At 40.4% G+C, this 23,199-nt stretch overlaps 1 protein-coding gene across 12 annotated transcripts in view; it reads left to right on the top strand.

Moving 5' to 3' along the window:
• Positions 1–662: 662 nt before the first annotated feature.
• FUBP1 (far upstream element binding protein 1) overlaps positions 663–23,199 on the top strand; it is a 37,997-nt gene continuing 15,460 nt past the window's right edge. For 8 of the 12 annotated variants that reach the window (XR_016280490.1, XR_016280491.1, XM_089515487.1 and 5 more), the window contains exons 1-14: positions 663–824; positions 5,699–5,789; positions 6,612–6,674; positions 7,480–7,521; positions 14,623–14,662; positions 15,610–15,659; positions 15,754–15,825; positions 16,095–16,152; positions 18,622–18,784; positions 18,869–18,967; positions 19,083–19,184; positions 19,577–19,679; positions 19,771–19,871; positions 20,944–21,085. Coding sequence is in view for 10 of the 12 variants with exons in the window: in XM_089515487.1 (XP_089371613.1) it covers positions 678–824; positions 5,699–5,789; positions 6,612–6,674; positions 7,480–7,521; positions 14,623–14,662; positions 15,610–15,659; positions 15,754–15,825; positions 16,095–16,152; positions 18,622–18,784; positions 18,869–18,967; positions 19,083–19,184; positions 19,577–19,679; positions 19,771–19,871; positions 20,944–21,085 (1,273 nt within the window). In the remaining 2 variants the exon portion in view is untranslated. The remainder of the gene's footprint in view (positions 825–5,698; positions 5,790–6,611; positions 6,675–7,479; positions 7,522–14,622; positions 14,663–15,609; positions 15,660–15,753; positions 15,826–16,094; positions 16,153–18,621; positions 18,785–18,868; positions 18,968–19,082; positions 19,185–19,576; positions 19,680–19,770; positions 19,872–20,943; positions 21,086–23,199) is intronic. The other 4 variants (XM_089515494.1, XM_089515489.1, XM_089515495.1 and 1 more) reach the window with 2 other exon arrangements.

The raw sequence follows: 23,199 nt of genomic DNA, 5'->3' as shown, positions 1-23,199 counted from the left end.
TTTCTGGCGGCCCTCTCCCAATAAAAGACCCTCGTCGACCGAAGAAAGTGCGCATGCGCCGTGCGGGAGGCGACACGCGCGCTGCCAACTGGGGAAAGAGTGTGGGGGAGGTGGGCCGGCTTTTTCAACTCAACTCTCGCGAGACAACCTTTCCCCATTTTTTTAAAAAAAGAAAAAGATCATTCCCATCTCTCGTGAGAACAACGCGCGGGCGCGCGCTCTTACGCACACACGCCAGTCTTTCTTTCTTTCTTTCTTCTCCCTTCCTTCAGCCCCCGCCCTTGGAGTCTCTCTCATGCCAATCTCGTGTTGGCAGATGCCTCATACATCATCTCGCGAGAATTGAAAAAACCCTCCGTTTCTGAAACATGGAAATCCCGCGAGGTTTTGTCCGGCTCCCTCTTCCTCCCTCCCTCCCCCCCTTCGGCACACGATGCGATGCCGGAATGTGAAAGAAGGCTTCCGCCCACATCTCGCGAGAACTGAAATCCCCCCTCCCGCTCCGTTTCTGAACGGCCGCCACCAGCCTGGAAATCTCGCGAGGTTTTGTCCGGCTTTCCCCCCTCCCCTTCGGAACACGATGCGACGCAGGAATGTGAAAGGCTCCCGCCCTCGGCCGCCATTTTCTTTCTTTCTTGGCAGGCAGAGCGCGCGGTAGGCAGAGCGGCGAGGCGGCCATGTCGGACTACTCTACGGTGCCCCCTCCTTCCTCGGGTCCCCCCGGCGGAGGCGGCGGAGGAGGAGGAGGCGGCGGCGGAGGAGGGGGAGGAGGCGGAGGGGCGGTTAATGACGCTTTTAAGGACGCGCTGCAACGGGCCAGGCAGGTGGGTCGGAGCCTCAGGGCAGGGCCTCGGGCCTAGCGGCGGCGGCGGCAGCCCACGGCCTCCCTCCCAAGGGCCGCCGCCGGCCTCCGGGACGCCCAGGGGGGCCTTCTCGGACCCTCGGACCATAGAAAACGTCGCCTTCAGTCTCAACGAGGGGGAGGAGGGGGCAGAAGAGCCCGGGACTTCCCTCGGCGGCCCTTGCTCACAGGAGAACCTGGAGTTACTCCTTTGTCATCATGAAACTATAATAATTATAATAATAGCAATTATTATAATATATATATCTATCTATTATAAATGTGTTGTGTTGGAGTAGCAAGATGCATCAATGAAACACGTAACCAACGCAACACAACCCCCTATAGCCTTAAAAGAAAGGGTTAAAATTAGTTAAATTAATAATAATAATAATAATATTTATGTATTTATTTATGTATTTACTTATTAGCCCCGCAGGCCCTTCCTTATTTCCCCCATATTCCTCTCCTCCAGCTTCCTTTGTGCCTCTTAAAGTGCTTCTTTACCCACCGACAATCCCGCCGTTTGTGGCTCTTCTCCTGACCGGCGTCAAGAGTCTGAGGAGGGCCTTTGCCCCTCATTGCCACTTGCTCCATTTCTCATGTGCATCTTGTTGCTTTTAACGGCTCTTCTTTCTACGTGATTTCTGCCTCTGGTACCAAGAGCCTTTTAAAAAGTAACATCTAGGAACACAACTAATTCATTAATGGTTCAGCTATTAGGAAACACACAAGATCTTTGCTTATGAAGACAACAAAGGCTTTCTCCATAGAACAACATTTAAAAATAACATTAAAAGCACAATGCCGTTGGCCCTTCGTATCTACGGATTCAAGCGTCCTTGGCTTGAAAATATATATATGTATACACAATCCAAAAGTCAAACCTTGGTTTTGCCATTTTACTGTATATAAGGGGCACCATTTCATTCTGCCATTGTATTTAATGAGACTTGAATATCCACTGAGAGTCCTGGAGCCAAACCCCAGCTACTAAGGGCCCCCTGTGTAAGCAAATAAATGGCTTTGTTTTCACTTACATTTTGGGAAGAGGGAAGTAAAAGGGCCCTTTAGATGTCTTCTATGTTTATGCATGTGTGTGTCTATGAGACTTGATCTTTTTCATTGCCACTTTCAGGGCACACAGTGGATGGAGGAGGAATCAAACCAAGTCTCTCACAGTCGATGGCCATGTTTCTGGTCATGTGCCTTCATTAACTTCAGTTTTTCCAAGCTCAAAATGACTTTCTTTTACTCAAAATGAATGGCCTCCTTAATTTCCTCTCTCTTCCCCTCCTGTTTGCTCTTTCATTAGGAATGTGTTCTACCAGAAGGAAACTCTTTGCAGTTGATGGTTTTTCCTGTATTCGCTCCGCTTTTCACTTTGGCTCCATCCACACTGCAGAAATAATCCATTTTGACTCCTCTTTAACTACCATGGCTCCATTTTATAGACTCCTGGGATTTGTCGTTTGTGGTGGCACCAGAGCTCTCCAACAAAGAAGGCTAAATGTCTCACAAGACTACAAATCCCAGAATACCATGGCATGGCGCTGCGGCTGTTAAAGTGGTCTCAGACTGCATTGTTTTTGCAGTGCGGATGTAGGCTTAACAATTAGTGAATCCTGTGAGTAGTAAATTATACATTCCCATGAATTTTGGCAGAAAGGCACTGGAAATCCTGCCGAACAGACAGCAGTTTCTAATCAGGAAAATCACTTCATTTCTGTGGGTGGCTCTGAGAGAAATTGCTGTTAAAACAAGTGACTTTTCCCCTCCCTTCTTTGCCATCTTTAAAAATAAAACTCCACCTCGATGTATTTTGTTTCCTGTTTACAGTAACCTTTTTAGACCTGGTGGGCAACCTCTCCTGAAGTCTTACAGTAGAATATGGTGGGCCCTTGGTATCTGCCGGGGTTTGGTCCCAGGACTCGCATGGATACCAAAATCCATGGATGCTCAATAGCATAGTAAAATGGTGTCCTTTATATACACTAGCAGAATCAGGGCTTGCTTTCTGCCATTTATATCATTTAAAAATATTTCCAAGCCATGAATGCTTAAATGTGTAAGATAACAAATCCATGGATATTTACAACATGTATGTGATGTAAGAGTCACACATGTTTCACGTCTTTTACTAATATGTAATTAAAGGTTAAAGTCTAATTAATTAATTAAAAGGTTAAATGTCTAATTAACAATTTGTAAGCCACCCTGATAGCCATTTTCCTTCAGCAATAATTCTTTTTCACAGATAAATTCATCATGCCACTTGAAAGACTTGCAAAAAGGTCAACATAATCTTCCTAGTCCATTTAGATGAGATTGATGGGAGAAGAGTACTGAATCTAGTAGTTTTGTAGGACTGGTTGTCTTGTTCAAAAAGCGGCAAAAGAATTAATGTGATCTGAAGCATCCAAATGCCTCCTTTTGCTTTACAAGAAGTTCTCCAACAAATCACAGAAGCAGCAGCTTCTTCCCCAACCTCCAAAGATTTATTTGGAAGAATAATTGTGGTTACAGGGTTTTGTTGTTCACACAAAACAGCTTTTCAGGTGCAGAAAATTAGTAAATTGTTAGAAGGAGAAATAAAACTAAGCAATAACTTCTTAAAACACTCCTGGATTTATTCCACTCTTAATGGCTGAAGAGAGAGAAGTCTTGGAATTGAACATTGATGCATTTTAAAATTAGGATACTTCTTGACAGTGCTAACTACAGATGTTAGAGCAACACCAAAAATTCTACGTTTCTTTCCTGTCATTCCTCAAGGGTTGACGACAGTTTGGAGTAGTTTTTAATTTCATATGTATCTATCCTATGTCAAATGCAATTTTTCACTGCTCAGGTATAGCACCTAATCGTGGGCTGGTGTTAGGTAAATGAACTGTCTTTGGTCCTCACTTTGATACAAGACAGACAAGTTGTCCATGTGGACCCTCTTCCCCAGAAGCCAGACATTTTGGAATCAGGCATCTCTGACAACTCTTCCCACCATTCTCTGCATTTCGCTAGATGAGCATAAAGAAGCCCTGCTAGTGTCACATGTTACTATGCTAGTGTAGTCCCACAGTAGTCGTGCTGTAACTTTCAAAATACCATGTGGTGTTGCCACATTTAATTCTTGCACTTATGACACAGAGGACTCAAGCAGCCTGATAATGGTAACTGTCTTGGTCTGTATCCACACTGCATAAATAATCCAGTTTGTCACCACTAACTGCCATTGTGCAATGCTGTGGAATTCTGCAGCGCTGGGGAGTAGTGGTGATTTTGTGTTTACTCCTTGTCCTACTCCAGAGTATTAAGATATTTTTTCTTAATGTTACTCCTACTCATGCCACATGATTCATCAGGCTGCTTTTCAGAATTCTGATCATATGGTAATCACTATAATAACAGGAATAAGGAATAACAATAGCATTGACCCATGGCTCTTAAAGTGGTGCCAAACTGGATTATTTCTGCAGTGTGGATGCGCCCATAGCAAAGTATTTAGCGTAATTCTTCCCATGGCAGATTATGGTAGCACCATCTGATGGCTGGTTTCTGATGTCAATAGATGGTTGCTATCAATAGATGGTAAAGGCGTTTGAAGCCAATAAATGGTAAGGGTTCAGGCATCTGGGGATATATTGGGTCTATATAACCATTGGCACACACATCATAGGCCAGTTTGCTGTAACTTTCAAGACTGGAATTACAGTGGTCCCTCCACTTTTGCAGTTTTGACACTTGTGAATTCAATTATTTGCGAGTGTCATGCCATGTGCGGGCGTATTCCCTCTCCTCCCTCCTAGGTTTTCCCCCTTGGTGAAGGGGGAAGACCAGGAGGGAGGGAGCACCCAGGAAGGATGTGCATGTGCTGCTCGGACCCCTCCTGTGCCTCCGCCAGTTGGTTCCAGCTGGCTGGGAGGCAGGGAGCTGCACAAGTGGGATGCTTGGAACCCTCCCATGCTTCTGCCAGCTGGCCCCAGCCGGATGAGGCAGGGGGCACGCTCACAGTTTTTCCACTTTCACGGGGTCTTCCACCCCTAACTCCAGCAAAAGTGGAGGGCCAACTATAGTTGAATGTTGACACATGCCAAAAATGGGAATAATTGTGTGACCAAATGTTGCAGCTCTGCAGATGTCCACAACACAAGCCATCAAAGCCAAGAGTAAGAAATCCTGTGAGTTGAAGCCCAACAACATCTGGAGGGCTTGGCTTCCTTCATTTCTATCATTATATATTCAGTACTTGCGTGTCTGAATCGAAGGTTGACCTGTCTTATTAATCTCTTAAGAGAGTTATGCTGATCTCTAGATTCTTCAGTGCAGTTTGACAGTTAATGGGCTAAAATTGATAATTAGGGGATTTGCATTCTGTAATAATGTTTTTTATATATATATATACACACACACACACTCATACACTCATGTATAAGTCTAAAAATTTAGGCCAAAAAATTGACCCCCAAAAACCTAAATGGGATTATCCATGGGTCAATGTAAGAACTGTGTCTTAACACTTATTTAAAAGAAGGCGCCATCTCCTGATGAAAAGCAACAGTATAATATGTGAAGCACTGACCCCCTCTACTCTCTCATCTATCCAATCTTAAGAGTAAGCACACAGAGTTATGTCTGCTAGAATTTTATAAGTTCTTTGAGATTATTTTCCTTTGCTAAATCCTTTAGATCCTTTGTGACATCCCCCTAAATTGTACCCTCGACTTATCCGTGGATCATAGCAAAATCCATAATTTTGGCCCCAAAACTTGCCCTCGACTTATACATGATGTCAGCTTATAATCGAGTATATACGTTACAGTATAACAAATTAAGGAAGTTGCTGTCTTTCTTTTCTTACAGATTGCAGCAAAAATTGGAAATGAATCAGGGACATCAGTGAATTCAAATGACTACAGTTATGGGGGACAAAAAAGACCTCTTGAAGATGGAGGTATGCTGTCAACATATAAGATGCTAACATATTCCATTCTGAATATTATAAATAGCGATTAGCATATGTTTAAAGTATGTTATAGATTGCCTATTCTTCAAGATTGTTTCTGATTAAAAGGTTTAATGATCCAACTTACACATAGGTTTGATCTTTAGATATGACTAATAAAGTTAGATGATAAGAGATTGCATCTACTTTTATAAATGGATAGCATAAAATTTACACTTAAAATCTGTGGTAAGGTAGGTAAAATTTGCATTGTTTAGAATGTGTCTTAATAAGTATGATATTGAAATATTTATTTTAAAGATTAGTTTCTGTCAATGCTCATTATTTCTTACAGTTTATTATTGTATTGTTGTATTGTGTGGGTGCAGCATTTTATAATAGGATGTATTTTGTGAAAAAGACAAGCATTAGAAGACATTTTGGGAGGGAAATTACTTACGATTAACATGTTCAAACCCTAATAAAATAATGCTGTGATTTTTTTTCTTTTAAAATATGTTACTGAAATGTGTAGCAGATGTTCTTGTTTCTTAAAGCTTGTGGGCTTAACCGGGTTTAATATATTTATCTTCTAAAAGCATTATGTAGTATTTTTTAAATCTTGAAGACAGTTTTCTGACTTTGGAGGCATATATAGGTTCTGAAGGATGATAGTTTTGTTTGCAGAAAATTTCTAAGGCTCTTGACAAGGAGTACTCGTGTACTTTATTTAAGTGCCTTTTTATTAACAGTGAGGCTTTTAATATTCAAAAATGAGCTAATGATGCTTCAAATGATGTATGTAATGTATTCTTTTTATTTTATGTGTAGATGGCTCTTGGACAAGTCCGAGCAGTACAACACACTGGGAGGGAATGCCCTCTCCTTTTAAAGGCAGGAATTTTTATTTATTACCTGTGTTTAGTATGTAAACGTGAAATGAACTAGTGGATCTTTTGAAATGGATGACACAGATATTTCTTGGAATATGTGTCTGAGTTTTGCTGCAGTTAATTATGGTGTTTCATCATCTATTCCTGAATATGGGGTGGGAAGGAAACATTTGAAGTCATTTTTATCAGATAGTAGTTACCTGCGACTTTCACTCATACTAAACAGATTTCCATGGTAGTCATGGTAGTGGCTTTGAAGCTTCTGTTTTGAAGTCTTACACCATGAAAGTTTCGGTATTTAGCTAGGTAGTCTGTATGACAGTTCCCAGATTGAGATTGTATTGCTATGTGTTGGTTAAGTCTTAAATTTTGATTTTCTATTTAGTATTGTGGTTGTTGTCAAACATAATTGTAAAATGATGATTTCTCACAATAGTGGTCGTTTCAGTTTTTGTTACAGAAGCATCATTAGCTTTAGTGTCAAATTTCTAATTATATGATTAAATGTTTGTTTGCTACGCTGTAGTGACTGGATGTCCATAATAGTGCGTTTAAACATGTGTGCCTTATTAAAACGTTCAACATTTTATTTGATAAATGGAAGTGCTTTGTATTTTTCCCCAGATTATACTAACCAAGTGTTAAACATATAAGATTTTTCCTTGTTTAGATGACCTATTCCCTGAAATTTCAAAAACATGCTAAAGTGCGCTGGACAAGTTGCATTTTGCACTTCTGGAACAGCCATTTATTTGCATTCCTTGTATCTGTTACCAAAAATATTTTTAAAAATCTTAATTTTGCAGATCAGCCAGAGCCTAAGAAGGTTGCGCCTCCAAATAATGATTGTAAGTATTTTTGTAATTCATTTGCTTTATGATCATCAGTATAGGTTTCAAAAACCAGTGTGTGGTGCCCTAACCTGCAAATATTGGTAATTTACCTTTATTTATTAGCATTTAGTACACTTGCTGACCCACCCAAATATCGTAAAGGTACCAGGTCCCATCTGATCTTGAAAGCCTAACAGGATAACTCTGGTTAGTATTTGGATAGGAGACAACCAACAGATACCAGGTGCTGTAGGCTATATTTCAGAGGAGTAAACTGGCAAAACTACCTTTGAGAATTCCTTGCCTAAGAAAATACTATAAAATTCAAGGAGTCGCCATAAGTCAACAGGCAACAAGCTGTGTATCACATTACCTTTGAAACTACTTTTGAGGGAGTTTGCAATGGACTTCCTCTGATGTTTGATTAATAGTAATAATTCTTACCTGCCTCTTCCCTATGCATCAAGGTGGGGAACAACAACAATTAACAGACAAACAACATCTCTTAAAAAGACATCTGCATTTCTTTTTCTAATGGAAACAAAAAGTTGCACCTAAAGCAGAAAACTGCAGTTTAAAACAGCAACAAGATAAGATTTATATCAAACGTTAAGTTTTACTATGAGCAAAGAAATGTTCATTTAGAACAGGGATGAGCGAAGTGAAACTTGTAGGCTACATAGGGCCCCCAGGGATTGGTTTGGAAAAAAACCTATATTCCCCCAATGCCCTCTAGAGGGGGGTATGGGACCATTTTCACAATGTTTGTTGGCCATTTTAGGCCTAAGAGAGATCTTCTAAGGCAGGTGAAGAGGAAACAGCTCCTGCTACATCACCCAAAAGCATGGCAGCAGTGTCCTCCATACCCTAGAGAGCATTAGGGACAGAATCAATAAATTTAGGGAACTAATGCAGCTTCTTGGCTTCCCCCAGTTGCCCATCCCTGATTAGAACATATTAGAGGCAACCAAAGTATTAGTTTTATTTTAGTTTATTTTTAAAATACATTCTGGGCCTTCATGCTCAAAATATCAAATTATTCTGGTAAACACTTGAAATTTATTAGCAAATCTCCAACAGGCAGTTTTTTCATTGTGATCCCCCCCCCCTTTTTTTTTTTAGTGTTAAATTCACTAAGCTGAAAGGTTCTGTGTTATTACTTGAGCGCATGGCAGAAGTGTGAGGCTGCAAGATAAAACTATGGTTGTCTTTTCTTATTCACAAACTTGGCATTTGCAAATTTAGTTATTCGTGAGGGGTCCGGAGAGAGCTTGTGCGGGCTCTTCTCCCTCCCCTCCATTGACTGGAGCAAATGATCCAGGCATTGGAGGGAATAGGAGAGACCCGCGCGGGAGGAGACATGAAGAGACCAGCGTGAACCCATCCCCCTCCCTTCCGATGCCTGGAACAGCTGATCCAGGCATCAGAAGGGGAATCAAGAGAGCTCTCCTCCCTGCCCAGCTCAGCTACCGTATTTTCCATCATACAAGATGACTGGGCGTATAAGACGACTCCCAACTTGCCTGCAGGCAGCACCCTGGCCTACTATAGACCGAATTAAGGGGGTCTGGCACCCACACGCTCCGTCTTGAGGGGGCCTCTGTTTGCTAATTTTTCATATTTACAAGGGTTGTTCGCCCCAACCCACACAAATACAGCAGGACAACTGTATTAGATACCATTCTCACTAGGAAATTGTACTAGAAATCTCTCCTAAAGGTAGAACTATAAAAGTCTGAAGCTGAAGGAGCAAATTATTACCCCCATGGAAACTAATTGGCTTTCTATCCCTGAAAATATCCATTTGGTCTTGGGGAAATTCTGTAATGTAAGAGAAAGTACTGTAAGATGAGACAGTTTTCTTATAGAGGGGCTATTTCATTGGCGTCATACATACTGTCTTTGTGTTATTCACCATTCTAAAGTTCTGTTGGAAAAAGTATCTGTAATATTATTATTATTTTGCTTTAACAAGTATACTAACTGGTGTCGACCACTTTTTCCTTTTGTTCATATTTGTATCTATTTTCCTTTTGTTTAATTGGTTGCATCCCATAGTTTTAATTGTGAGTTTGGTTGAGCAATGCAGTCTGACAATCATATCCTGCATGAAGATGCATAATGCAGCCAGTAATTACTCTCTTCAGCTTGGAATTTCATCTTTTTCTCCCATCAGCTCAAGGCTCCGAAATTTTAAACATCCATGGATGGCAAATCACATTGGCCCTTATGGCACGTGTGCACATGTCAGCGGCACCATATGCAGCTATTTAAAACCATAAAACTTGAAGTCTGACATTTTTTGGCATTCATACGGTGGGGGTCTGGGATGGAACCCTCTGCAGATACTAAGGGCCAACTACATATAATTGTTCTGAAACACATTTCAAGTCATCCACAGCTTCACTTTTCTCAGGTCTATCAAAATTAAAGTTTATCTTTGAGACAAAGTTAGGAAACTTTCTATTAATGCAGTCCTATGATTATCTTAGGTAGAAGAAATGATGAGTTCAGTAGGGCTCTCACTGCTCATTAGATAAGTAGAGGATTGCATTTTAAATGACTGAGGTGATAACTAGTTCTGTTGCAACACTTCAAGTGCAACACTTCCCTAAATCTTGGGGATTCTGCTGACTCAGCAATGTCTTTATTTAACTCCACTCTTTCCTTGACTCTTGACAGCTTTGCCCCTGTCTCTGTACGCACTTCTTCCTCTAAGACTAGGCCTCAGCCCTCTCTTACCCCTATCATCAAGTTTCTCCAGTCCTGCTCTAGAGGGCCGAACATCTTTGGAGAAAGTCCAAAGAGTGGGCTGATTTTATTCATTACAAGTTTGTTCTTTCTTCCTTCTCACGTGCTCTGTCTATGGCTAAACAAACTTATTGCAAATCATTGATCTCTGCCAATGAGAGGCCCCTGCAGCGTTTGTTCTTCATCTTCAACTCGTTGCTTAAACCTCCCTATCCTCCTGTCTCTTCATCATTCTCTCCTAATGACTTTGCTAATTATTTCGTCTCTAAGATTACCACCATTCGCTCTGAGATAGTCCCTCCTGATTCCTCTTCTGCTCATAATCTTCTTTCGCCCTCCCCTAAAAAAAATTCTGTGTTTCTTCCTGCTTCTTTGGATGAACTCTCTACACTTCTGAACTCTTGCAAACCTGCAACCTGTTCTCTTGATCCAATTCCTACTCATCTTCTAATCTCTATTGCCCCTTCTTTTCTCCCCTCGCTTCTCCATATCTTCAATCTCTCTCTCTACAGGCACCTTCCCGTCGGACTTCAGACATGCTCTCATTTCCCCAATTCTGAAAAAACCTTCTCTTGACCCCTCCTCTTTGTCTAGCTATCGCCCGATTTCTTTTCTTCCCTTTCTTTCTAAGGTTTTGGAACAGGTTGTTTATTCGCGCTGTCTTGAGTTTCTTGAAGCCAACTCCATCCTCGATCCCTTTCAGTCTGGTTTCCGCCCAAGGCATTCTATAGAGACAGCTCTCACTAAGATCTCGAATGACCTTTTACAGGCCAAGACTAATGGCCTGTACTCTGTTCTCATCCTTCTTGATTTGTCTGCAGCCTTTGACACCGTTGATCACTGTCTCCTAGTTGACATACTCTCTGACCTTGGGTTCTCAGACTCTGTTCTCAACTGGTTTAGATCTTACTTGTCTGGCAGATCTTTTGCAGTGGTTGCAGGTGGTCAAACTTCATCTCCTGTTCTCTTATCTGTAGGAGTTCCCCAGGGCTCTGTTCTGGGTCCCCTTCTGTTTTCTCTCTACACACTGTCCTTAGGTAAACTCATCAGCTCTTTTGGCTTTTCCTACCATCTGTATGCCGATGACACCCAGTTGTATCTTTCCACCCCTGACCTTTCTCCAAGGCTTGAACAGCAAGTCTCGTCTTGCCTCACAGCTGTCTCGCAGTGGATGCGCCATCGACGTTTGAAGCTCAACATGTCCAAGACGGAGCTTCTTGTCTTTCCTCCTAAGTCCACCCTTCAACACTCCTTTTCTGTCTCTGTGGACAACATTTCTATTCAACCAGTCCAGCAAGCCCGCAGTCTTGGTTTTATCTTTGATTCTTCTCTGTCGTGTATCCCTCAGATCCAGACCACAGCCAAGGCTTGTAGATTCTTTTTATACAATATTGCCAAAATCCGACCTTATCTCTCCGCCTCTACTGCCAAGATCCTGGTCCATGCCCTAGTGATCTCACTACTTGATTACTGAAACGTCCTCCTGGCTGGGCTTCCTCTTTCTCACCTCCGTCCTTTAATCTCTGTCCAGCATTCAGCTGCACGCATTATCACATCCGCCCACCGCTGTGACCATATCTCTCCTGTGTTGGCATCCCTTCACTGGCTCCCCCTTTCTTTCCGCATTCAGTATAAGCTCCTGCTGTCGACATTTAAAGCCCTTCATGGGCTGGTCCCTCCTTACTTATCAGACCTTATTTCTCCTCACCTTCCCGCTAGGGCCCTCCGTTCTGGTAGTCAAGGTCTGCTGTCCCAGCCCAGGATTTTCTCTGCCCCATCTTGGATTCACCTCTTTTCACTCGCTGCCCCTCACTCCTGGAACCTTCTTCCCCCGCAAGCAAGAGCCATCACTTCTTTAACCAGCTTCAAAATGGAGTTGAAGACCATCCTGTTCAGGGCAGCGTTCCCAGGCATTGCATAATTGTCACTTGCTATTTGATGTTCTTTTGTTGCCTGTTTTATTGAATCATTTCCTGTATTGCTATGTATTTTATATGTATTATCCTACTAGAGAGGCCCATCCCCACCACCACTCCCTTTGTGTCGTGTCTTTTTAGATTGTAAGCCTGAGGGCAGGGAACCATCCAATTAAAAATATTGTATGTACAGCGCTGTGTAAATTTACAGCGCTTTATAAATAAAGGTTAATAATAATAATAATAATAATAATAATAATAATAATAATAATAATTGGTGCTGGTAATACCATTGAGTTTGGTGGTCCAAATATCAGGCTTTTATTGCTAGCCTTTCAGTTGTGAGATATTTAATACACAGCTGGTAACCAATAAATACTGTTGATAAACAAAAAAAAGTTACTTGTATAAAATAATATATACAGTACTCAGCAGTAAGAAACACATATTTTAACAGTATTTCTATTATTTACTTTTAATCAATTAACACAGTACAGGCTGAGTATGGAAAGCTGAAATGCTCCAAAATCCAAATTTTTTTCCATGGGTGGCTGAGTTAGTTTGCTTTCTGATGGTTCAGTGTACACAAACTTTGTTTCGTGCACAAAATTATTTTTAAGAACTGTATAAAACTACCATCGTGCCATGTGTATAAGGTATATATCAAGCATAAATGAATTTTATGTTTAGACTTGGGCCCCATCACCAGAATATCTCACTGTGTATATGTAAATTTCCAAAATCCCAAACACTTCTGGTCTCAAGCATTTTGGATAAGGGACATTCAACCTGTCCTGGAATGAAACATTAAAATTATGTTTAAATAACATAGGGGCAAAACAGACTGCCCCTTCAAAAGGTAGATTGGGGCTGCAGCAACTGCATATCACAGCCCCAATCTGCCTTTTTGCCAGCTGAAAAAGAAGCAGCAAACAGCCACTCCTTTTCCCAGCAGACAGGGTCCTAACCTCCTGTATTCTGGGTTTAGCTCCTCCTATTTGCTCCTGTAGGCAGGGACAATAAACAAAAGACCGGCCCCTATATAGGGAGGAGCTAGCCCCGCTGAGTCTCAGTCTTGTTCCTGCCTATGCTCCTAGCAGGATGCATCTCTTCAAGCCAGCAAGGTTTTTCCTTTCTCCGAAAGCGGTTTGAGAGTTTTATTGGCCTTCCCTTCTTCTCCTCTCTCCTGCCTTTCCCCCCTTCCTTGGTGGTGGCTATGGCAGAGGACCCCACCTCTGCTGGCAAAAAAACCCGCTTGTCTTCTCTACCACGGTTGGAAGCCAGCTTTAACGTACTCTGATGGCATGTGCCCCCAAGACATGTGGAAGCCAGCATTTTATGCCGGTGTGTTTAATGTCATAGTTTTCCATCTGAAAGACAGCAAAGAAAGAGCCTAAGGAGAGTTACTCCTCATCCTTTGACAAGATCTTAGGATGCTTTGTTGTGTTCCTTCAAGTCATTTCTGACTATTGGCGAACCTATCACAGGGTTTTCTTGGCAAGGTTTATTGAGAGGGAGATTGCCTTTGCCTCCTTCTGAGGTTGAGAGAATGTGACTTGCCTAAGATCACCCAGTGAGTTTCCATTGCCGAGAATGGATTTGAACCCTGGTCTCCAGAGTTATAGTCCAGCAGTCAAATCACTGCACCATACAGACTCTGTTTTAAGGTTCTTGTAGGTTTATATTTGTGACATTTCCCTCACAGACAGCCTAAGACCACTGTGGGGCTAAACAGACCACCCCAGAAGGGCAGATTGTGGCAGCCATACGCCCCAGCAGCCACATGCTGCTGCCCCAATCTGCCCCGGAGCTGGCCCAAATAGGAGTGGAAAAGATCCACTCCTATTTGGGCCAGTAAAAAGGTGCCTTGGGCAGCCCTGATGCAGACTCAGGCAGCCCTGATGCAGCCTCAGGCTTTCACATACTCCAACGGCGTGCGGCATCTAAATGCCACATCCCCAGAACAACTTGAAGCTGGCCCTGTGTAATTGCCCAGCACGACTTACAGGCACCTTGGGGGTTTGTAGTGTCTAAACACCCAGCCGCCCAGAAGCTGGCTTTCCCAGCTGGTCTCTTCTGGCCTTAAGACACTTAGGGCAGAGGTGATGAACACTTCCCTTAAGTACAGTGGAGATTTGCAGAGTTGCTTCTATTAGCACTATTGCCATTGAGAGAAGGACAAGAGGGTTCTGGAAGGTTACAGGATTAACCTTTCCCTCTGCAAGTCTGAGCCCCTCTGTGTCCCTTTCTGGGAAGTGAAGATACTTCATGCGAGTGGTTATCCATCTTGATTTAAATTTTCAGTGACCAAATGTAGCATTTTAAACTGGTTTTGGAAACAAACTGGTAGCCTTCAGAAACAGTAAAGCATCTAAGCTGAGATACATTTCAAAAGCCAATAATACTCATTTCTGTTAGCTCCATTTTAATATGTAATTTTTCATTTTAGCTTTTGGAAACCAGTTACCACCCATGCATCAACAACAGAGGTAGGATTTTCTTCTTACCTGCTTCTTGTAAAAACTAATAATTCCCTTTTGGCTTCTCTTGGCAATTTATGAACTGTTGCATGATTGCACAGTAATATTGTCAGATGTTATATAGATGTAAAGTTCTTACATTGGTGCACTTTTCTGAAAGCAAGCATGTTATTTTTGGAGGAAAATAAAATTTTGCTTTGTTGGTAGCTGTGGTTCTCTTATTCTTCCCCACCAGAGCAGTGTTTTCCGTTAATTTGATGGATAATCTGAGCAAATCTTGTTGCTCTTGAGATGTACTTAAAATCAAGATACAGGATGCAGAAAAGGCACTGTTGTCTTCTCCACTGCACGAATAACATCTCAGGCTGCTCACATGAGGCAATGTGAAAGAATCAAAAAAACGTTCATTGCTGTTGCTAGCTTTTTAAAATTTGGAGTGTGCCACTTTGAGCTTTGCTATAAGTGTTGCAGTCATGAAGTTAATTGATAAAATTTATTGTAATTCTACTCCATTTGACAAACAATGCTATATTACAGTATATGCCCAAATGGTTGAAAGCTTTCTTCCCCAAATATATTCTTACCATATATTGGGACTTCTTTGTATATAAATTTAAAGCTAGAAAAGGCTATTCTAAATTTCTGTAAAAGTCATATAAATTGCTTGTAGTAATTTCATTTCTTGTGGTAATTCATGCAAGGGTTTTGAATTTTGAAGGCCTTGTGGTAAATATTTGAAGCATTTTTATTCTACCTTTTGGCATTGTAAATAATTGGCTACAGATAGATGTATTAGTAAACGTAAATATTCAAAGGCTTTCAATCTAACAAACCTTGCAGACACGAAAAGCATTAGATTTCAGCTTAATAGGAATTTCAGAATACAGTATAACTCAAAGATAGAAATACCTAGATTCCAAGCTAGGTACAAATGTTAGTTTTTGTCATTTTTTCAGGTCTGTAATGACAGAGGAATACAAAGTTCCTGATGGAATGGTTGGATTCAGTAAGTATTATAAATTTTATGGCAATACAATTTTAAAAACTCTGTTGTGTATTGTATTACTTCAATAACTAGGTGTTTTTGTTCATTTCCCAAGTAATTGGCAGAGGAGGAGAACAAATATCTCGTATACAGCAAGAATCTGGATGCAAAATACAGATTGCACCTGGTAATTACTTAATTTGTATTAATTTCAAGTGTAGACTGCTAGGAATTATTATTTGAAATGACTCTGTCAGTGCTCTTAAATAAGTGTATGGAGTATAAGTTAATAACTAAGGGAAGGGGAGAGTCCAATATTGGATTACAGTTTTGATTAATTTTGTGTAGTTTTTAGTGTTTGTTTAAAATAAGTGATTAAATCTTATTCTGTAACTGCAAATTGTTTTCTTCTTTTGTGATCACTAGTATTCATTCCATTCTGTTTTCATTTTATAGATAGTGGTGGGCTGCCTGAAAGATCTTGCATGTTAACTGGAACTCCAGAGTCAGTACAGTAAGTGTTCACTTAGAAATTTAAAGAGTCTGACCAGAACACAGTTTGTGAGTGTATTTTGAAATGTTCTGTATCTCATGGAACATAACCATACACTTTAAGGATTGATTTGGACCTGGAATGAAGTATGTTCATTACTGCTCCAGCAGATACTGTTTTATGATGGGACTTGTATAGAAACTGGATTGTTGTGATTTCAGTGGTCTCTTTGTTTTTTCATACTCAAGATTTGTAGATTACATTTCATTGCATAGCATTTTTGCCTCATTACAGAGAAAGGCTGGAGCCCTCCCTGCTTTCTGTTTTTATTCAATTAGGCTTTTAATATATAATCTTTGTCAGAGTGGGTTTTATGTACGGTGTGTGCTTTATTTGTGTTATTTGCCTTTTCTTTGTTTAATGTAATTTTATATTGTTTTAGCAAGCTGGTTTTAATTGTTTTTTAAAGAAATATTGTAATGTTTTCAACAGATTTTATCAGTTAAAATCTCCCTTGATTCCCTTTCCAAGAGAAAGGCAGCATATAAATAAAATAAATAAAAATATATAAATAAAAGAACTTATATAACTTAAGGGACAGAAATCCAGTGTGTGTTACCTAGTAAATTTTGCTGTAATTTCATCTCCACTGCACCTTGGGTTTGACATACTTTGTCAACTTGAGTGCCCATTTTCAAATGTTTTTTCTGTCTCTTCTTCTAAAAGATGGCTATGGGCAGTGCAGTTGTCTTTTCTATTATTGTTTTAGTCTTTCACTACCAAGCAAATTACTTTGTCCAGCACTACCTTTGAATACACAGTAGTTTAACATCAGTCATTAAAATTTGTATTCATGCCTATCCAGTGTGCCCTTGTTTTAAGTGGGGGATCCGTTCCAGTCACCCCTCCCACGTAGAACAAAAAGTGCGTATGTTCGCCCCATTACAAGTAATGGGGCTTGTGCTTGCAGCAGCAGCACATGCGCACCATGGGCATGCACATCATTGTTTCGTCTTGCACATAGCGCCGGAAGACACAGCACTGCTTTCAGCATATATTGAAAGCATTGTATACTGCGCCCACGTATGGCGTGGGTGCACTGTATTTCTCAGTCTGTGGCCAGAGTTTGTGGATCAATTGATGGCCAATAAAACTAGGAGGAGGGTGTTTTCTTCCTCCCTACTTTAGTAGCCTGTGTATCCCATGCAGGTGCAATGAATGATTGGGAACGCCTTCCGATCTGCCTTTCTTGCAATGCAGGAAGCTGCACAGGGGAGAGGAAGGGAAGAAAGTTGGGGCATACAGTATTTTATTTAATAGAGGGTAGCATACTGCTAATTGAAAATATGGCTTCCACTTTTACTGTGCATGTACTCTATAATGTTTCACAAAGTTAATCAGTTATAAGTTTTTAGTATTAAAGACCTTTGAAAATTCTCTTCAAGAATTAAATTTCCATATGTTATACTCATGGCAGAAATTGTTTACAAAAATACTAATATATTAAATACATTTTATTCAATATGTTCTGCTTTGGAGTGAATGCAAGTAAATATCTACAGTGGTCCACATTCGCTGGAGTTAGGGATTAAGAACACCTGTGAATGTGGGAAAACTGCAAATAAAAAAACACTATTTTTATTGTAAGAAAACACCTCTAGGAATCTCCAGGTCCTCTATGGCCAGCATCTGCCATGAGTTGATCATAGAATCGTGCTGACCACCTACAAATGCCTAAAGAAGTGTTTTTCTGAGAACTTCTAAGTCCTCCTACACAACTTTCTGGTCAACTTCTGGCAGAGTTGCTCTGTTGGACCTAGTGATTGCTAGAAAGAACATATTAAACAAAGTAGCAAATAAATGAAAGCAGCAAATGTGGAGGGCCAACTATATCTTGGTTTTGGTGGCTTAGCACAACTTTCAAATGTGCGGGCTTGCTGTACGTGGACTTCAGCTTACGCGGACAGCAAGCCTGGGGGGACAAAATGGGAGCACAGGAGCATGCCACTATTGAAATCAACAGGACTTGAGGTCCTGCAGTTTGTCCCATACAGGGTGTGTGTCCAGAATGGATCCCCCACATATACAAAGGGCCCACTGTATGACTGCAGGTATTTGAAGCTAGTTGAATTATGATATACAATTCTGAAACTGTGTTACTTTGTTCTCAAGCCCAGAACACAACATGACTGTATTCACCATTTTAAAATGACTGCTGACAGTACAAATCTGAAATTTCTCATCTCAACTGCATGGTTCTACAGACAATACAATATCAGTTCCCGTTATGTGGTAGAATGAAAATAGGCCTGGAAAAATTTTATGCAGTGTTCCTTTTTCATAAAAACTCAGTTTTGAAGTAGTTTACATGATAATTTTCTAGTTACTAAATTCCTTGTTTCCTATTCCACTTGTTATCTGTTGGCAGTGATGGGGCTTATTGTTGCTTTTGAGTCCTGTTAACTGCCATAAATTATTATTTTTTTCCAGGTCTGCAAAGAGGTTGCTTGATCAGATAGTTGAAAAAGGAAGACCTACACCAGGATTCCACCATGGTGATGGTCCAGGAAATGCAGTCCAAGAAATTATGATTCCAGCAAGCAAAGCAGGATTGGTTATTGGAAAGGGTGGAGAGACAATAAAGCAACTTCAGGTAAGCTGACAGTGTTCTACTGTTGGGTAAATACATGAAAATTCTAAATTTGCATGATCTGTACAGGTTACTTTTGTTAAATAGGAGCGAGCAGGCGTTAAGATGGTAATGATTCAAGATGGACCACAGAACACTGGAGCAGACAAACCTCTTAGAATCACAGGAGATCCTTACAAAGTTCAAGTAAGGGGAAAAAATTGAAACCTGACACTTCTGTCTATCGGTGAAGTGATTTAAAGATTATCACGTCTAAATTTTTATTTATTTATTTATTTATTTATTTATTTATTTATTTCAGCAAGCCAAGGAAATGGTTTTAGACCTCATTCGTGATCAAGGTGGTTTTAGAGAGGTGCGCAATGAATATGGATCAAGAATAGGAGGCAATGAAGGACTAGATGTGAGTAAGAACTGTATTTTTTAGAGTTTTTGTTTTGCAGAGCTTATTTTTGTCTATAAAAGTATATTAAAGAGACAAGAAAAATTATTTTGGTTTTCATAATACTATTAAGTTGTAAAGAAACTGATCATTATGAAACCATTTCTCAGCACCTTTGGCAGGATCTGTTTGATGCCATATCACACAATCAAGTTGACTTGACAGGATTTGGAAGAACTTTTAACTGTTCTGCTGTTTTCCTCAGACAGTTTTACTTAACCTATTATTTTCCCATGTGACTTGCTGGTATGCAAAACACATTGTCTGTTCTGTGTAAAATTATACACTGAAACAATTAAGATTTGGTTTTACACATTCTGAAACATTTCTTTAAATATGTGTTGCTTCTTAAGGTTCCAATACCACGATTTGCTGTTGGGATTGTAATTGGAAGAAATGGGGAAATGATAAAGAAAATACAGAATGATGCTGGTGTGAGGATCCAGTTTAAACCAGGTGGGCTGCTTCTGAGTGCAAGGCTAAAAAAATTTATTTCTCTCTGTAATATTTAAGACAAATTTGTTAAAATACTCCATTCATCTTCCAGACGATGGGACAACTCCAGACAGAATAGCACAAATCACAGGTCCTCCAGACAGATGCCAGCATGCAGCAGAAATTATTACAGATCTTCTTCGAAGTGTTCAGGTTGGTTAATAGTTTCTAGGAACACTTTTGGTTGACTCTATAAAATACTCGGTTTGATTTTCTGTAATATCTCTTTTCTTAATTTGCAGGTATAATTTAATGTTAAATCGTATTTTCTTGCCAGTTCTAAAAGTGGTATTTAGAAAGTATCTTTGAAAACAGTGGAGAAGGGAAATGAGCTGATAATTGTGAACATTATTTATATCGGTGTGTGGAAATTCTGTTTTAAGAATGTTAGCTGTATAACAAACAGTTTTACCAGCACAGCTGTCCAAACTTAACTACAAATATGCCTTTTGGCCTAGAAGAAGACTCCCATAAATTAGTACTGTGATGTGGATTATTTCTCTGCATTTAAGATTGCAGAATTTGTAATCTATAAATTCCCCTCATGAACACAATTATTACATTTCATAGTTATGAAAACATATTGATGATGTCTTCGAGCATTCTGGAAGATTCCAGAAATAAAACTATGCTGATTACATGGTAAAGCTCGCATACCACCGAAAATCTTAAAAGACTGCTACCCCATGTCATCTTGTTTTCTAGGGAAAGAAAAGCTCTCAAAAGTGCATGTGTGTATCTTAACTTTATCTAAGGAATAAACTGATGGTGGGAATTTAAACCTTTACTCTTCCATCAGGCACTTGTAAACCAGTTTATTTATGGTATCAGAAAGATCAGAAAAGGTAAAACAAATGTTCTCTTCTGCAAAGATACAATCAGCATACAGTCATTGAGAGAGTATTGTTTAACACAACTAAGGCCAAAATAAAGCTGCTTCGGGTCTCTTTGGAAGTATGCTGTTTAAATGATGCATGAGTCCTAAGAGTCCGGAGGTCGCACCAAAGCCACACTCCATTCCTAAGCACTGGAGTGCAGCTTCCGGATTCTTAGGATGCATGCATCATTTAAACAGCATACCTCCAAAGAGACCTGAAGCAGCTTTATTTTGGCAGTCTGTAACAGGCCTAAGTCAGCTTTTGACGTGTACTGTCATGCCCCAAAATAATTGGCTTTTTCACAATTTTTCAGTATTGCTAATTGTTACTTTTCCATATTAATCCAGGCTGGCAATCCTGGTGGTCCAGGGCCTGGAGGTCGTGGAAGAGGTAGAGGTCAGGGCAACTGGAATATGGGACCACCTGGTGGACTGCAAGAATTCAATTTCATTGTGCCCACGGGAAAGACTGGGTTAATTATTGGGAAAGGTAAGACACTTCTTTAATGAGGTGGCCAAAGTTGGCTGGTTTAAACCCAATACCTCTTTTTTTTAAAAAAACCTCCCTTTAAAAAAAAATTAATTCATTTTGAAAAAAAGTTTTACTCTTATGTATAGTCTACTTAAATTAAAATTTAATAGTAATAATAAGCAGTAAAAATTGTGTTTTATTCAAATATGTAAATGACAGTTTCCCATCCTGGGTTCCTGCACCCCAGAGAGTGCAAGACGGAATATCAGGGGTGCAACAAAGTGGTTTTTGTCCTTGAGTGATGAGTCACGAGTCATCTCTCAGCCAGCTCTCAGTGTACCTTGACAAGTGGTAGTAGGTGCATGTTTTGAATAGATAATAGTGTCACTGTTTATTTACAGTAATCAGGAGAGAACATTACAGTTACAGTTGGCCCTCCGTTTTTGTGGGGGATCCGTTCCAGACCCACCCACCCCCGCGAAAATGGAGGCTCACGCATATTCAAGTCTTATTATGTATTTATTTATACCCCACTCTTCAGTCAAAAGGCTATCAGAACGGATTACAAATTGTTAATTAGACATTTCCCTGTACTCAGGCTTACAATCTTAAAGAGACAAGACACAAAAGGAGAAGGGAGTGGCAGTGGGGAAGGGAAAAAGTCCAGCAGATCTTCTTTCCCTGTGATGCCTGGACCATGGCAGATGGACTGGAGGGAGGGCCCTTCTTCTTACTCTGATTAGGCCCGATGGAGCTGGCCTGCCCTTCTGTCCCTCTGGATGGTGGATGGAGTGAGGGCCTTCTTTCAAGCAAGGTCTGATGGAGCTGGCTTGCCTTTCTCTCTCTCTGGATGGCAGATGGAGGGAGGGCCTTCTTCTTTTAGGCAAGGCCTGATTGAGCTGGCCTGCCCTTCTCTCCCTCTGGATAGGGATGGAGAGAGGGCCTTCTTCTTTCAAGCAAGGTCTAATGGAGCTGGCTTGCCTATAGGCTTGAATGGGGGGTGCCCTGAGTTACAGACACCATTGAAAATAGCGAAGGTTGCCCCGCTGCGGATATTCAAGGTCATGGATCTGAGATCCGCAAATTAGGAGCAACTGTAGTTACAATTTATTCTCAATAAATTAGAACCTAATTGCTCAATTATGCACTGAGTTAAAGTTTATTTTTAAAGTTCAGTTTGTTCACCCACATTGTATGTGGCTCAATTTGGAATTATAAAATTAGAAATTAGACCTCTTCATCTTCAAATGTGATGTTAGTTTTGTAGAGGGTGCGAACATTAACCAAAAATTTCCTTGGGATGTAGGAAACGTTGGTGACCACTAATGTAAATCATATTAAATAGCAATAGGAAGTACATTTCTATACCGCTTATCAGTGTACTTAAACACCCCCTAAGTAGTTTACAATGTGTAAGCTAATTGCCCCCAACAAGCTGGATACTCATTTTAGCGACCTTGAAAGGATACCAGGCTGAGTCAACCCTGAGCCCCAGCTGGCATTGAATTCACAACCTTGTGGTTTGTGACTGAGTGGCTGCAGTACAGGCATTTAATCATTGCACCATCAGGGCTCTTTAATAAGTTTGGTCTATTCATGTTAGAAAGCATTAAAACATGGTTGATCTGCTTTCTAATACATAAATAATGTTTCATAGTATTTATATAATAAGCAGGACTCAAGTGTTTCCATTAAAACATGAATGCAAAAAAACCTGTCTTCTGTCTCAACTGTGGAGAATGTGTTGTTGAACTGCTATTCTCTTAGTTCTAAGTAATTGATGTTCTCTTAGTTGTAAGTACCCATCACTATTCACCAGCCTGATAACCCACACCCCAGTTCTTCACACTGACATACTAACTAGCCCATAAATTCTTTCTCAAACAAGGGCATGTCCCGGTGTAAATAGACATTATAAGCTTCAAGGCTGATAGAGGAATTTGGTCCAGGTCTTTTACATGGTTGTTAGCAACTTAAAAGTGTAGTAACTAATAATTGGCTCTCCCTCCACCATTTCAGTCCAAAATAGGCCCCATATCACTTGGTTTCCACTTGCATCTCAAAAGGGGGAATCTGCAAGATCAGCCACACTTTATGCAAGTATGTATTTTAGTCAGATTTGTTGAGTGGCC

This window comes from Sceloporus occidentalis, unplaced genomic scaffold (assembly GCF_023333645.1).
Source record: "Sceloporus occidentalis isolate IW3139 unplaced genomic scaffold, rSceOcc1.0.p SCAF_3, whole genome shotgun sequence".
Taxonomy (NCBI): domain Eukaryota; kingdom Metazoa; phylum Chordata; class Lepidosauria; order Squamata; family Phrynosomatidae; genus Sceloporus; species Sceloporus occidentalis.
This window is presented reverse-complemented; position numbering and strand designations above follow the sequence as displayed.